Source organism: Coregonus lavaretus (genome assembly GCF_964263955.1).
Source record: "Coregonus lavaretus genome assembly, chromosome: 14".
Lineage (NCBI taxonomy): Eukaryota > Metazoa > Chordata > Actinopteri > Salmoniformes > Salmonidae > Coregonus > Coregonus lavaretus.
In genome coordinates this window covers 12206291-12221042 of record NC_140001.1, presented here as the reverse complement: position 1 = coordinate 12221042, position 14752 = coordinate 12206291, and the positions used below count along the sequence as shown (strand labels likewise).

Sequence of the window (14752 nt, the reverse complement as noted above, 5' to 3'; positions counted from 1 at the left end):
GTTCTCAACTGGCTTACCTGGTTAAATAAAGGTGAAATAAAATAAATAAATAAAAAAATAAAACATATATTCCATTTAAATAGATATAATTTAGGCTCTGGTATTCAGTATTGTGGTATATATAATGCTAGTAAAATATGTGTCAATCAATCACTCGGATAGCAATATACACTACAATCAAATCATGATGACAACATCACAAAAAGCAGAATCCCACTAAAGTACAGCCAACAAGGCATTACCCATTCTCCAACATCATTGCTATGTCATCAGTTAATATTCAAATTTGTGCTCTATTCTCTATTTAAGACTCTGGAACTAGCACTGTCACTGCCTGAAGCTTTTTATATGAAGCAATATTTTTACATCATGCAGCACAGGCTAGAGCAAACGCAGTTCATTTCAGACTAAATGAGAGTAACTCAATCAGGGTATTGCTCAGATCATTTGGTTGATGTGGTGAGCCCAAAGCAACCCTGCGTGATTTCCCACCGCACAGTCTGTCAGAACGCATAGACACTGCCTTTAGTCACACAGACAGTAATATGTATCAAGACTCTCGCTCACTCCCTCACACACACACACAGTATTATGGAATAACGCTAGTAAAAATATGTCAATCAATCACTCTGACAGCACACACACACCCTCCTGTCAGTCAATGTATGTATTAATGATTTTGTTGCTTTTTATCATAAATTTCACACAAAAATATATTACACACATGTATAATACAAATAGGGAAACTAGGCTACATCATGATGTTGGCAATATGAAACTGTATAGATTTATGCTATATGACTTTACACAAAAAAAAGAGTAAGCTCATCATTGCTGTTTAGGCTACTAAAATGTCTCTCAGAATTAAATCACAATTGTCCTCTCATTCCTCACTGCTGAATCGTGCTTGAATATGATTCATGCAACCTAAGCACATAGCTGCATGTTATCAAAGGCAGAATAACCACCTAGAAGTGAACACGGACACGCGCACACACATGCACGGACATACGCGCACACACACACAATATACTATAAAACGTTGCTACGGGCTAATTAATAATGCATTGGCACTTCATGTTTATGCAATACACAGGGGGAAAAAACGAGCGGTGGGTATTGTAGATACAAGCTCCCTACATATCACGCCATATTAAAACCATATCTGTAAATAAAACGCTCAAACGTTAAAGTTTGAATATTTACCGCCGATTGAGAGCGCATGCAAGAGAGATAAAGATAGAAAAGTGAGCCTCACATAGGCCTACCTGTTATAGCATTTCCTTTGATTTTGGTTTATGCAGGCTTTAAGGGCTTCATGATAACACGGCACACAGGAAATACAACTGTAGTGCCATGGTGATATGCAAATGAATGGCTCCCGCTGAACGCCAGGATATTTATTATTCATAATTACTCATGTTTATGCAAATGAGGGTATACGGAATGACTGGGTAGAGTGGGGGTTGGGTAAATCTGTCTTTCTATTACAGTAAACATTTGATTAAATTGCTGATTTTCCTATTTCAATGCATACCAGCATGAGTAGGCTAACCTTCTTTCTCAGATAGTCAAATGAACCAATTTTGTATATATTGCCTTGATTGGATATAGGCTAATTAATATCCCTTTTATGTTTAGTCTATAGCCTATCATTTCAGATGGGATGGATCTGAGAAATAGGCTAATACAATTGTTCTCCAAGAGGCCAAGACTCAGCATCCTCAAGAGAAAATTGAAGTCAAATGGAACATTTATTGGAATAATAAAAACGAATCACTATGTGCTGACAGACAGTGCCTAGCAACAACTAACCAATCCTCTCAGCTGATGCTCAGTTTTTGCCCAATTGAATAGCCTACCACTGGGTATGTTATGTTCTCCTTTAGCCAAGAGGCCAGTTTTTGTATGTATCCACACCTACCGATCTTTCCATTTTTACCATTCTTCTTGGCTTCTCTCTCTCTCTCTGTGTCCTTTACAAAAAAAGATTGCCGTCTTGAAACTGCAGTAAAAGTGCAGTCGACTGTGGTATTTTGGACGCAGTTATTGCAGAATAACTGCAGTGTACTCAAGTTGAACTTTAGTTATACTGCACTGTAACGGCAGTTACACTACAGTGTACAGCAATTTTACTGCACTCTGACTGCAATATTTTTTCGTAAGGCGTGTGTGTGAGAGAGAGAGGAGACAGGGTAAGGGTTAAGAGGACTGTTTGCCTTTGATCAACCTGGACTCAGGAGTAGACATACCATAGTAAATCAGGTGTACACCAAATCGTATGATACTGTATGTTACGTTTGGTATGGTATGCATTAATTTGTGGACGTCCATCATCCATTTTGTATGATATGTTACGAATTGAAATTCGTACAATATGTTACGAATTTAAAAAACGTGGCTAACACTAGCGTTAGCTAGGTGGCTAACGTTATATAGGCAGCTAACGTTAGCTAGGCTAGGTTTTAGGGTTAAGGGTCAGGGTTAGCTAACATGCTAAGTAGTTGATAACTTGCTAATTGGCAAAACAAATAATCCGTGATAAAATTCGAACACGCAACCTTTGTTTCCCCTAGGACCGAGGTGATCTTGATTTAAACCAATTAATCCCATTTGTCCTGGATGGTACAGATCACGCATAAATTTCTTTTTGCGCACTTTACCATATATTACGGTATAAAACGTCATCATTAATGGACATGTTGACAAAGAATGAGAAAGCTACTTGCTATGATAGTTATAGATACATTTACATTTTAGTCCTTTAGCAGACGCTCTTATCCAGAGCGACATACAGTTAGTGAGTGTGTACATTTTGTATTTGTATTTTTTTCATACTGGCCCCCGGTGGGAATCGAATCCACAACCCTGGCGTTGCAAACGCCATGCTCTACCAACTGAGCTACACGGGACTACGTAAGGAAGACATCCTGCACAAATGTATAGTTTAGCTATCGAGTTAGCTAGCAAGTTAGTTCTATCATAACGTGTATACGGATCATCTGGAGTTTGATTAGATAGCTAGCAGGAGCTTTGTTAGCAAGTCGACCCGCTAACGACTGCTCGTGCTAGCCTGTTGCCTTTGCTAGCTACCATCTACTAGCTAGCCACATTTACTAAGTTAAAATGTAAGTTAAGGTTGGAGCATATTTCTTCAATTTACAATGTTATCGTAGCACTAAGATCATGTTTTGTCCATTTCGTTTCAATGGAATTAGGAATATTTTAGTGCTACGATGCTTTTGGGAAACCCAGCCCAGTTTGCTTCCTTGAACTAGCTAATAACATTAACATTTACTTCATTTACCACTGTAAAAAAAATAAAAAATAAAAATTTAGCAGACGCTCTTATTCAGAGCGATTTACAAATAGGTGCATTCACCTTAGATCCAGTGGGATCACCACTTTACACTTTTTTTTTTTTTTTGGGGGGTTGGGGTAAGGGGGGTAGAAGGATTACTTTATCCTATCACAGGTATTCCTTAAAGAGGTGGGGTTTCAAATGTCTCCGGAAGGTGGTGAGTGACTCCGTTTTCCATTTAACAGGCAACGCACTGTCCAATGCTATTGTAGGTAGCTAAAGAGATTGCTAGCTTGCTAGGTAATTTACCTTGCACATGTCATGTTTAGCTGTTGTTCAAGTGTCACTATCTGAGATTCAATGACAATTCTGACAACCTACGTGTTCTGTTATGTGCAGAGCTTTACCATGTTTCACAATAGCTCACAGAAAAAGTTCTGGACATTCGACAATGAAGAAAGTCTGAAACAACTGAGATATGAAGCCAACCAGAAATATTGCAACAAAATGCTTACCAGTGGGAAGGTAAAATGATTTGTAGCATGTTACATTACATGTGATAATGAGCCAGTGTTTCGTCTTTTCCACTACAACTTTGTGATTATAGTTGCTACCTGCTTCCAACGTTGTTGTCGTCTCCCATCCTTTATTTTATCCCTTCCTTAAAAAAAGCCTGGGGTTAGTGACTCCTTGTTCCTGGAGGCTCACGAGGAGGATGTCCTCTTCAGGCACTATGAGAAGAGACTGCTTGACTTCTGTAATGCTTTCAAGCCTGTGATGCCCAAGTCTGTTGTGGTATGTATTTTGTAAGGGTACACCTAATCTCTCATGGAAATATTCTGGGTGTAAACCGAGAGAATCTGGCAGGACTGAATGGGTTGCGTAGGATAAGGCAGCAGTTGTTATGGTGTTTGGGTTTTTCGTCACTGGTTGTTTGGACTGGTTATTTGGACAAATCACGATTTCGCAGGTGTTGGCATCTTAAGAATTTCAGAAGGGGAGGGGACATTCTGCCCATAACTTGCAAAGAGAGAGGGTGGAGCTCCATCTCTTCTCTTAACATGTATGGACCAGAACTTAATCGAGCAGCTGACCAATTATGTGAGACTTTAGTTCTGGTTTAACGGAGATTAGGGTACGCCGTAAATCAGACCTAACCGGTTTTATGTAAGTGCTTAACAGTGCAATTATCTCAACAGGGTACAGCCATCATGTATTTCCGGAGATTTTACCTGAACAACTCACTAATGGAATACCACCCCAGAACAATCATGTGAGTAGTCAAGGGCTTGTTTTTGACTAGTCCTCCCAGTCTCTTATATTGAGAAATACAGTATATAGGCTCCTCTGAGTACTCCTTTTCAGGTAGCTACACTTGATTTCTGAACTCACTGTACATAACCTCCATGTTTCTCCTCCTCTCCTCACATCTTTTCCTTCCTCTGCTCTTTCCTTCCCACCTCTTCCCTGGCTTACCTCTTTTTTCCCCTCGCTTTCAGGCTGACCTGTGCATACCTGTCCTGTAAGGTGGATGAGTTTAACGTGTCCAGCACCCAGTTTGTGGGGAATCTTGTGCAAGAGAGTGCGGCTGGACAGGAGAGGGCTCTGGAGCAGATCTTGGAGTATGAGCTCCTTCTCATTCAGCAGCTCAACTTCCACCTGGTGGTACACACCCCTTACAGACCGATGGAGGGCCTGCTTATAGACCTCAAGGTGGGTGGATGGAGATACTTACCAGGTCAATGACGCTCAGTAGAGCTACAGCAGATGAACATAACCCAATGGAGTGTGCTGCTGAGATTTAAAGAGCCATTTTGAAGACTTGTAGCTGTTAATTCTGTAAGAATAGAAAACCAAGCAGGTTAGGCTTCAGATAACAGCCCTGTCTATTGGTGACCTTTACCTCAGACAAGGTATCCTCTTCTGGACAACCCAGAGTCTCTGAGGAAGAGTGCTGATGACTTCCTGACTCGGGCCACCCTGACAGACACTGGCCTGCAGTTTCCCCCGTCTCAGATCGCCATGACGGCCATCCTGAACAGTGCGTCGCGGGCCGGCCTCAGCATGGAGAGGTAGGCCAGCACCAGGGCTCTTGTGTTCTAGACAAGAGCAAGGCCCCGTTTCAGGGGATATGGGCTGAAATGGAACGAGGCCCTAACCAACATGGCCTAGAGAAGTGACAACTAACATACTTTCATAGTGTATTGTAGAGCAGGGTAGTATTCTCATGTTTTCATTAAATGCAGTAATCAATTAAGTTTGTTTTCCCCTTTCTTATAGCTATCTGACAGAATGTTTGGGACTGAAGGAGGACAAAGAGACCCTCTCAAAGATGTACGACGCGATGAGACGTGAGTATTTTTGCCTGCATCGTTGCATTTACCAATTCCAACCACAAGGTGGCAAGCTTGATCAAAGTTGTGACTGCACATCAAAATTCTACGAATGCTGTTCATGGTGTTGTTTCATGGACAATCATTTTCTTTTTCACACAGGGATAAAAACTCTCATGAAAAAGTATGAACTTCCGAAACAAGATGAGGTTAACGCTTACAAAATGAAGCTGGAGAGGGTCCATGCTGACTTTGGCACAAACTCCAACATGTACGTACGTATACAAAACATGCTCTTTCCATGACAGACTGACCAGGTGAATCCAAGTGAAAGCTATGATCCCTTATTGATGTCACTTGTTAAATCCACTTCAATCAGTGTAGATGAAGGGGAAGAGACAGGTTAAAGAAGGATTTTTAAGCCTTGAGACATTAATTTTTTATTTTACCTTTAACTAGGCAAGCCAGTTAAGAACAAATTCTTATTTACAATGACAGCCTACACCTACACATGGATTGTGTATGTGTGCCATTGAGGGTGAATTGGCAAGACAAAAGATTTAAGTGCCTTTGAACGGGGGTATGGTAGTAGGTGCCAGGCGTGCCGTTTTGTGTCAAGAACGGCAACGCTGCTGGGTTTTTCACACTCAACAGTTTCCTGTGTGTATCAAGAATGGTCCACCAACCAAAGGACATCCAGCCAACTGTGGGAAGCATTGGAGCCAACATGGGCCAGCATCCCTGTGGAACGCTTTCGACACCTTGTAGAGTCCATGCCCTGACGATTGAGGCTGTTCTGAGGGTGGGTGGGTGGGGGGGGGGGGGGAACTCAGTATTAGGAATGTGTTCCTAATGTTTGGTATACTCAGTGTAGCTTCCTTGAATTAATCTGTCGGTTACAAACACATGCAATTATTACATTGCGCAAAAAGAGAGTTTGTAGTTCCATTGGTGCACTACCACACAACTGGGGAGGGAGTTAAGGTAGAAATTATCAGCTGACTTGAGTAATTAATTAATTTTGTGTGATAGGAATGGCTGTCAGGTAAGGAGAGGATATTCTGTTTAAGACCACTTCAGAGTAAATAGTATTGCACAAATGAAGCAATACCTTTCGCCATACATACTAACAGTTTTATTTTGCCAGGTCAATCAAGTGTATCTAAGATGCAAAAGATTCACGGATCTGTCTATCAGGTAGAAAATTCTAAAATAAACACATCCGCTATATGAAATGGAGGAAGCACAACAGTTACATTTGTACATTTTGAAGAAAGGAGTTGTCTCACCCATATCTCAATAGTCTATGAAGACTTGGGTGAGGTCTGTAATCTTCAGTGCATCTAAACTGAGAAACTACAGGTTATTGGCTATCGGTTCCTAGTCTCTGACTTTGAGCTGTTTGGATGAGCAGACGGTGGTTGTACAAAATCAACCAGTTCTCATCCAAATGACAGAGGTTGGTGAATCTGTGCTTGGCCTGCACAGAAGAAATTTGAATGATCTTGGTTAGTGTGGTGTTGGCTTGTATTGCCAAGGAAGGTGGGCTAGTGAGGGTTACATTGAAGTTGCAAATCTATGAAAGCTTCTGTTGATGAGCCCAGGCTTAAAGGGAGGATTTCTCAGTTCCTTTAGTTTCTCAGGTCCAGACATCAGGTTAGTTTCCATAGGGTTACACATTCACAGGTTACAAATGGGTCCTACAAACTATGTTAAGCTATGATACAAATGTTAACCTATCATACAACTCCATTTAGCCGTCATACAAAAACACTGGTTTTGTCATTCAAGCCTAAGTGTATCCTATCAACAGGTAAAGCAGCATATAAAATATATAGCTAGTAGCATCAGTGTGTGTGTATATATACAGTGGGGAGAACAAGTATTTGATACACTGCCGATTTTGCAGGTTTTCCTACTTACAAAGCATGTAGAGGTCTGTAATTTTTTTCATAGGTACATTTCAACTGTGAGAGACAGAATCTAAAACAAAAATCCAGAAAATCACATTGTATGATTTTTAAGTAATTCATTTGCATTTTATTGCATGACGTAAGTATTTGATCACCTACCAACCAGTAAGAATTCCGGCTCTCACAGACCTGTTAGTTTTTCTTTTAAGAAGCCCTCCTGTTTTCCACTCATGACCTGTATTAACTGCACCTGAACTCGTTACCTGTATAAAAGACACCTGTCCACACACTCAATCAAACAGACTCCAACCTCTCCACAATGGCCAAGACCAGAGAGCTGTGTAAGGACATCAGGGATAAAATTGTAGACCTGCACAAGGCTGGGATGGGCTACAGGACAATAGGCAAGCAGCTTGGTGAGAAGGCAACAACTGTTGGCGCAATTATTAGAAAATGGAAGAAGTTCAAGATGACGGTCAATCACCCTCGGTCTGGGGCTCCATGCAAGATCTCACCTCGTGGGGCATCAATGATCATGAGGAAGGTGAGGGATCAGCCCAGAACTACACGGCAGGACCTGGTCAATGACCTGAAGAGAGCTGGGACCACAGTCTCAAAGAAAACCATTAGTAACACACTACGCCGTCTTGGATTAAAATCCTGCAGCGCACGCAAGGTCCCCCTGTTCAAGCCAGCACATGTCCAGACCCGTCTGAAGTTTGCCAATGACCATCTGGATGATCCAGAGGAGGAATGGGAGAAGGTAATGTGGTCTGATGAGACAAAAATAGAGCTTTTTGGTCTAAACTCCACTCGCCGTGTTTGGAGGAAGAAGAAGGATGAGTACAACCCCAAGAACACCATCCCAACCGTGAAGCATGGAGGTGGAAACATCATTCTTTGGGGATGCTTCCTGCAAAGGGGACAGGACGACTGCACCGTATTGAGGGGAGGATGGATGGGGCCATGTATCGCGAGATCTTGGCCAACAACCTCCTTCCCTCAGTAAGAGCATTGAAGATGGGTCGTGGCTGGGTCTTCCAGCATGACAACGACCCGAAACACACAGCCAGGGCAACTAAGGAGTGGCTCCGTAAGAAGCAGCTCAAGGTCCTGGAGTGGCCTAGTCAGTCTCCAGACCTGAACCCAATAGAAAATCTTTGGAGGGAGCTGAAAGTCCGTATTACCCAGCGACAGCCCCGAAACCTGAAGGATCTGGAGAAGGTCCGTATGGAGGAGTGGGCCAAAATCCCTGCTGCAGTGTGTGCAAACCTGGTCAAGACCTACAGGAAACGTATGATCTCTGTAATTGCAAACAAAGGTTTCTGTACCAAATATTAAGTTCTGCTTTTCTGATGTATCAAATACTTATGTCATGCAATAAAATGCAAATTAATTACTTAAAAATCATACAATGTGATTTTCTGGACTTTTGTTTTAGATTCCGTCTCTCACAGTTGAAGTGTACCTATGATAAAAATTACAGACCTCTACATGCTTTGTAAGTAGGAAAACCTGCAAAATCGGCAGTGTATCAAATACTTGTTCTCCCCACTGTGTGTGTATGTGTATGTATGTGTGTGTATATATGTATATGTATGTATATATATATATATATATAATTAGTACCAGACAAAAGTTTGGACTTTGTAGAATAATAGTGAAGACATCAAAACTATGAAATAACACATATGGAATGAATTAGTAAGCAAAAAGTGTTAAATCAAAATATATATTTGATTCTTCAAATAACCACCCTTTGCCTTGATGACAGCTTTGCACACTCTTGGCATTCTCTCAACCAGCTTCACCTGGAATGCTTTTTCAACAGTCTTGAAGGAGTTCCCACATATGCTGAGCACTTGTTGGCTGCTTTTCCTTCACTCTGCGGTCCAACTCATCCCAAACCATCTCAATTGGGTGTAGGTCGGGGGATTGTGGAGGCCAGGTCATCTGATGCAGAACTCCATCACTCTCCTTCTTGGGAAAATAGCCCTTACACAGCCTGGAGGTGTGTTGGGTCATTGTCCTGTTGAAAAACAAATGATACTAAGCCCAAACCAGATGGGATGGCGTATCACTGCAGAATGCTGTGGTAGCCATCCTGGTTAAGTGTGCCTTGAATTCTAAATAAATCACAGTGTCACCAACAAAGCACACCCACACCATAACACCAACTCCTCCATGCTTTACGGTGGGGAATACACATGCAGAGATCATCCGTTCACCCACACTGCGTCTCACAAAGACACAACGGTTGGAACCAAAAATCTCCAATTTGGACTCCAGACCAAATTTCCACGGTCTAATGTCCATTGCTCGTGTTTCTTGGCCCAAGCAAGTCTCTTCTTATAATTGGTGTCCTTTAGTAGTGGTTTCTTTGCAGCAATCGATCATGAAGGCCTGGTTCACACAGTCCCCTCTGAACAGTTGATGTTGAGATGCATCTGTTACTTGAACTCTGTAAAGCATTTATTTGGGCTGCAATTTCTGAGGCTGGTAACTCTAATGAACTTATCCTCTGCAGCAGAGGTAACTCTGGATCTTCCAATTCTGTGGTGGTCCTCATGAGAGCCAGTTTCATCATAGCGCTTGATGTTTTTTGCGACTGCACTTGAAGAAACGTTCAAAGTTCTTAATGTTCTGTACTGACTGACCTTCATGTAATGATGAACTGTTGTTTCTCTTTGCTTATTTGAGCTGTTCTTGCCATAATATGGACTTGGTCTTTTACCAAATAGGGCTATCTTCTGTATACCCCCCCTACCTTGTCACAACTGATTGGCTCAAACGCATTAAGAAGGAAAAAAATCCCACAAATGAACTTTTAACAAGGCACACCTGTTAATTGAAATGCATTCCAGGTGACTACCTGATGAAGATGGTTGAGAGAATGCCAAGAGTGTGCAAAGCTGTCATCAAGGCAAAGGGTGGCTATTTGAAGAATCTCAAATATAACATATTTTGATTTGTTTAACACTTTTTTGGTTACATGATTCCATATGTTATTTCATAGTTTTGATGTCTTCACTATTATTCTACAATGTAAAAATAAAAACCGTTGAATGAGTAGGTGTCCAAACTTTTGACTGTGTGTGTGTGTGTGTATATATATATATATATATATAAATAATATATATAGTATGTATGTATATGTGTATATACATAATATTATATATATATATATATATATACACACATACATACATTGGGGGGAAAAAAGTATTTAGTCAGCCACCAATTGTGCAAGTTCTCCCACTTAAAAAAATGAGAGGCCTGTAATTTTCATCATAGGTACACGTCAACTATGACAGACAAAATGAGGAAAAAAAATCCAGAAAATCACATTGTAGGATTTTTAATGAATTTATTTGCAAATTATGGTGGAAAATAAGTATTTGGTCACCAACAAACAAGCAAGATTTCTGGCTCTCACAGACCTGTAACTTCTTCTTTAAGAGGCTCCTCTGTCCTCCACTCGTTACCTGTATTAATGGCACCTGTTTGAACTTGTTATCAGTATAAAAGACACCTGTCCACAACCTCAAACAGTCACACTCCAAACTCCACTATGGCCAAGACCAAAGAGCTGTCAAAGGACACCAGAAACAAAATTGTAGACCTGCACCAGGCTGGGAAGACGGAAATCTTGCTTGTTTGTAGGTGACCAAATACTTATTTTCCACCATAATTTGCAAATAAATTCATTAAATGTGATTTTCTGGATTCTTTTTTGTCATTTTGTCTGTCATAGTTGACGTGTACCTATGATGAAAATTACAGGCCTCTCATCTTTTTAAGTGGGAGAACTTGCACAATTGGTGGCTGACTAAATACTTTTCCCCCCACTGTGTGTGTGTGTGTGTGTGTGTATATATATATATATATATATATATATATATATATATATATATATATATATATATATATATATATATATATATATATAAAGCCAGTGTGAAATGCCATTTTGGTGATAGGAAGAGGTTGGGTTGTAAAATCAAGTAAAGTAGTGGTGTGTAGAATGTGAGTTAAGGCTTGTCTTTCTTGGAGAGGTGCTACATTAGATTTCCCTGAAGGTCATTGTTATCGCTACGGTGTTTTGGCTCGCCTCTGAACCAAGGCCCTCTGGGAAGGTTTCACTGTTGACAAGGAGGCTAAATGTGTAGGGACCTCAAAGGTTCAAGTCAGCCCAAATTCAGGACCAAGGCCAAGCCAATCAACATACAGGAGATGGGCCAGTTTATAGTTCTCTGTGGCTGTCTGTAAGCTATATAACTCTGCCATGTAGGCAAACAGTCTTCAAAGTGTCCTCTTCATGTCTGTCTGATTTGGCCCTCAAGCTTGAAAATAGTTCAGGTTAGCGTTGGGTAAGGAGTTACTCATTATTTCACCAGTGTCTGTTCAAGGGCTTTGGGACTGGTCCAGTCAGTCCCTTTCCCAGATCCAGTCCGTCACTTTCCCATTGCGGGGCTCAGTCTGCCATAATGTATCAATGTCCAGAAAGCTACACGCTCAATACAAATCCACCTAGCTTTCCGGTCCAGCGCTCAATGCCAGTACATGGGCGGGCTGCTTGTTTGTTTGACTGACTGACCTCGTCCCATTGGTAAAATTCACATTACCTGGATGGTGGCAGCCAATGCCATGATGGTGCACTCAGTCCTGCAAGACAAAGTGTACACTGTTGAGAAGGCCTTACATTGACTGTACATCAGTTACATCTTAATGCCATTTATTGACCATGCCACCATAACCCCTTCCACATCCATACATACTGATGAACTCCGGATGGTAACTTCACATGGTGTTTACTGTTGGTGTCATGACACAGATTGTACACTAGACAACGGGGGAGGGGACTGGAGATGTGCATGACATGAAGGGATGATCATGAGGGGCAAACACGAGGAAAACATTGAGGTTTTTGGTCTGCTAAAACATCTTCCAGCAGAACGATCTCAGTGATGATTTACCTTGCTTCAGTCCAATCAGTTAAAGCCTACAGGTTACACAGGTCACCAATACTACATATACCACCCGATTGTGTACTCTTAACATCAGAAAAAGTACAAATATATATTCAATCTCTTTTACAGGAAAAGAAAAAGAGGATCTGAGGATGATGAGCATGTAGCGAAAGAGCCTCGGATGACAGAAGAGGTGAGTCAAAACCACTTCAACACATTGTTGCTACCAGTGCCTCTGATTTTCAGGTCATTAAATAGCTTGCTGTGCTTTCTAGGAGGAGTGGACTGATGAAGATCTGGATGACCTATGAATGATGACGCAAACATTTAGTTTTTTTCACCCAACCCCTTTTGTCACTGAAGGACTGTCAGCAATACTGGCCCTCTCATGGCCTATGGCCTCACAGAAGGTCTACCCAATGTGTGCAAGACTCCACCATTAGAGAGGATTTAGATATTGTATTATCTTTGATATTTTTGAGGCCGTACATTATGCTTTTTCAAAGGTCTTGTCATGTTTTCTGAAAAAAACAAAAAAAAATCTACATGTTTTATTGTGTCAGGTTTGAAATACAAAATTTGTTTGAATGACTTCATCTCTTATGATGTAGTAAAAATGTGTATATTCCATGGGCATAACATCAATAGGCTCTGTGAGCACAGTGCACTTGCCTAGAGCATTAAGGGACTAACATTCAATACATTTTTGAACAGTTATGATACAAGGCTGCTCTTAAATCTCAAACCTGGGTTTCTAGGCCATAACACAGAGCAAAGACAGTCCCGAAGGCACTTAATCACAAATGACCTGGGGAAGAAAGACTCCATTATCTACTTTACAAAACAACTGTTTAATAAGTGCATGCATGTCTGATACAATCTGTACTATTTAAAGATTTACTGCTGTAAACATTTTCATTAACTAGTTAAAAACTTCTATCTTGTCTGGCATTGAGAAGTTAAGGAAGAATGAACCAAACAAACAATCAATGTCATACAATTGGAAGAAAATAAAAAAAGTTTGTCTGAACTATATACTCATGATTCCAGCAATATTTTTTTTGTTTGTGGATAAAAAACACTTTCTGCAAGAATCTCCAAACTAAAATACAGAGAATGAACCCCAAAATACTGGAGACAAATAGAAAAGCTAGTTTCAGCACTTTGTGGACATTGTCACAACCATAAAATACAGTATAAAAAGCATTACCGCTCATAATCCAGTTAAGAAAAACAGGGTTGACTGTAGCTTCTTCATGTCAGTTGACTTTCCTCATATTGAGCAGGGAGATATACTTTGGCAACCTGTGCTGTGTGGACGAACATGTCTTGGGCATACTTTGAAATAAAATCTTTGACCCTCTTGATGAAGGGGAATGATACCCATACATGTACCCAAGTCACAGAATCATGAACACTTTTCAGAATAAGAAAAAAACATTTCCTGCGCATACAGCAGTCAGTCACTGGTGCAAGTTTAGTTTTTTTTTTTTGCGTTGGTTGTTCAGCTTGCTGTTGCTTTCGTTGCATAGCTCTCCTGGCATGGGCAATGTGGTGGGCGGGACTGTCGGAGGAGGAGATGGGTGGGGGTGGGGGTGGGGATGCCATGGTGATAATTGGAGCATGCTGGGTCAGGTCCTGTGTGCATCTCTGTGCAAGGAGACTGAGGGAGAGAGCGAGAGAGGAGGAGTGCTGTACTACCTGTTGCTGTTGGACATGGCATAGTGAACCTGTTTCTGCTGAAGGAGCTCAGTGATGGCCAGCAGCTTTTTCAGAACGTGCTACAAAGAGAGAGACAAGCGAGACAGAGCCATGGTTTACAATCATGATGACATGGCATGTTTCTGGTACCGATTGTCATATTAAAGGGGAAATCCGCAGTTCTAACAATAAAGTGTGCACCCTGCCCCTGTATTGGTAAAAAGAAGAGGGATTGCCTGGAGAAATATAACCACTAAAATTAATAGACAGAGCTATGGATGCAAGGACTGACCATCCATGATATCAACATTATAGTTTTAACCATGTTTTGAGGCTATTAAGTGTTTGTTTACAATTACTTTGTTCACACAGATTGGAGTGAAACAAGCTTAAATGTTTTGGGTTCTGATGGGGTACGACAGTTGAACTAAGCTCATGAGGAATTTATAAGTTATATTCTTCAAGAATCAATTTAATTAATTCAGAAATCCAAAACTGGATGAAGCAACAGCAGACTGCCCTTTTATCAGAATC

General features: G+C 40.9%; 2 protein-coding genes across 9 annotated transcripts in view; one reads left to right on the top strand and one right to left on the bottom strand.

Moving 5' to 3' along the window:
- Positions 1 to 2235: 2235 nt before the first annotated feature.
- On the top strand, positions 2236 to 13552 carry LOC311141267 (cyclin-H-like). Of its 6 annotated transcripts, none has more exons than XM_084176532.1 (10): positions 2236 to 2308; positions 3701 to 3826; positions 3974 to 4096; positions 4501 to 4574; positions 4801 to 5014; positions 5210 to 5373; positions 5582 to 5652; positions 5797 to 5905; positions 12647 to 12710; positions 12793 to 13552. In XM_084176532.1, the coding sequence occupies exons 1-10, from the start codon at positions 2282 to 2284 to the stop codon at positions 12826 to 12828; spliced, it is 1008 nt and encodes a 335-aa protein (XP_084032658.1). In that variant the 5' UTR covers positions 2236 to 2281; the 3' UTR covers positions 12829 to 13552. The 6 variants fall into 6 exon arrangements, with proteins under 6 accessions (XP_084032658.1, XP_084032660.1, XP_084032661.1 ...); XM_084176534.1 differs by lacking the exon at positions 2236 to 2308 and adding an exon at positions 2669 to 2916; XM_084176535.1 differs by lacking the exon at positions 2236 to 2308 and adding an exon at positions 2672 to 3128.
- LOC311141266 (ras GTPase-activating protein 1-like) overlaps positions 12266 to 14752 on the bottom strand; it is a 46796-nt gene continuing 44309 nt past the window's right edge. For all 3 annotated transcript variants that reach the window (XM_084176528.1, XM_084176530.1, XM_084176529.1), the window contains one exon: positions 12266 to 14298. In XM_084176528.1, coding sequence (XP_084032654.1) covers positions 14215 to 14298 — 84 coding nt within the window. In that variant the 3' untranslated portion in view covers positions 12266 to 14214. The remainder of the gene's footprint in view (positions 14299 to 14752) is intronic.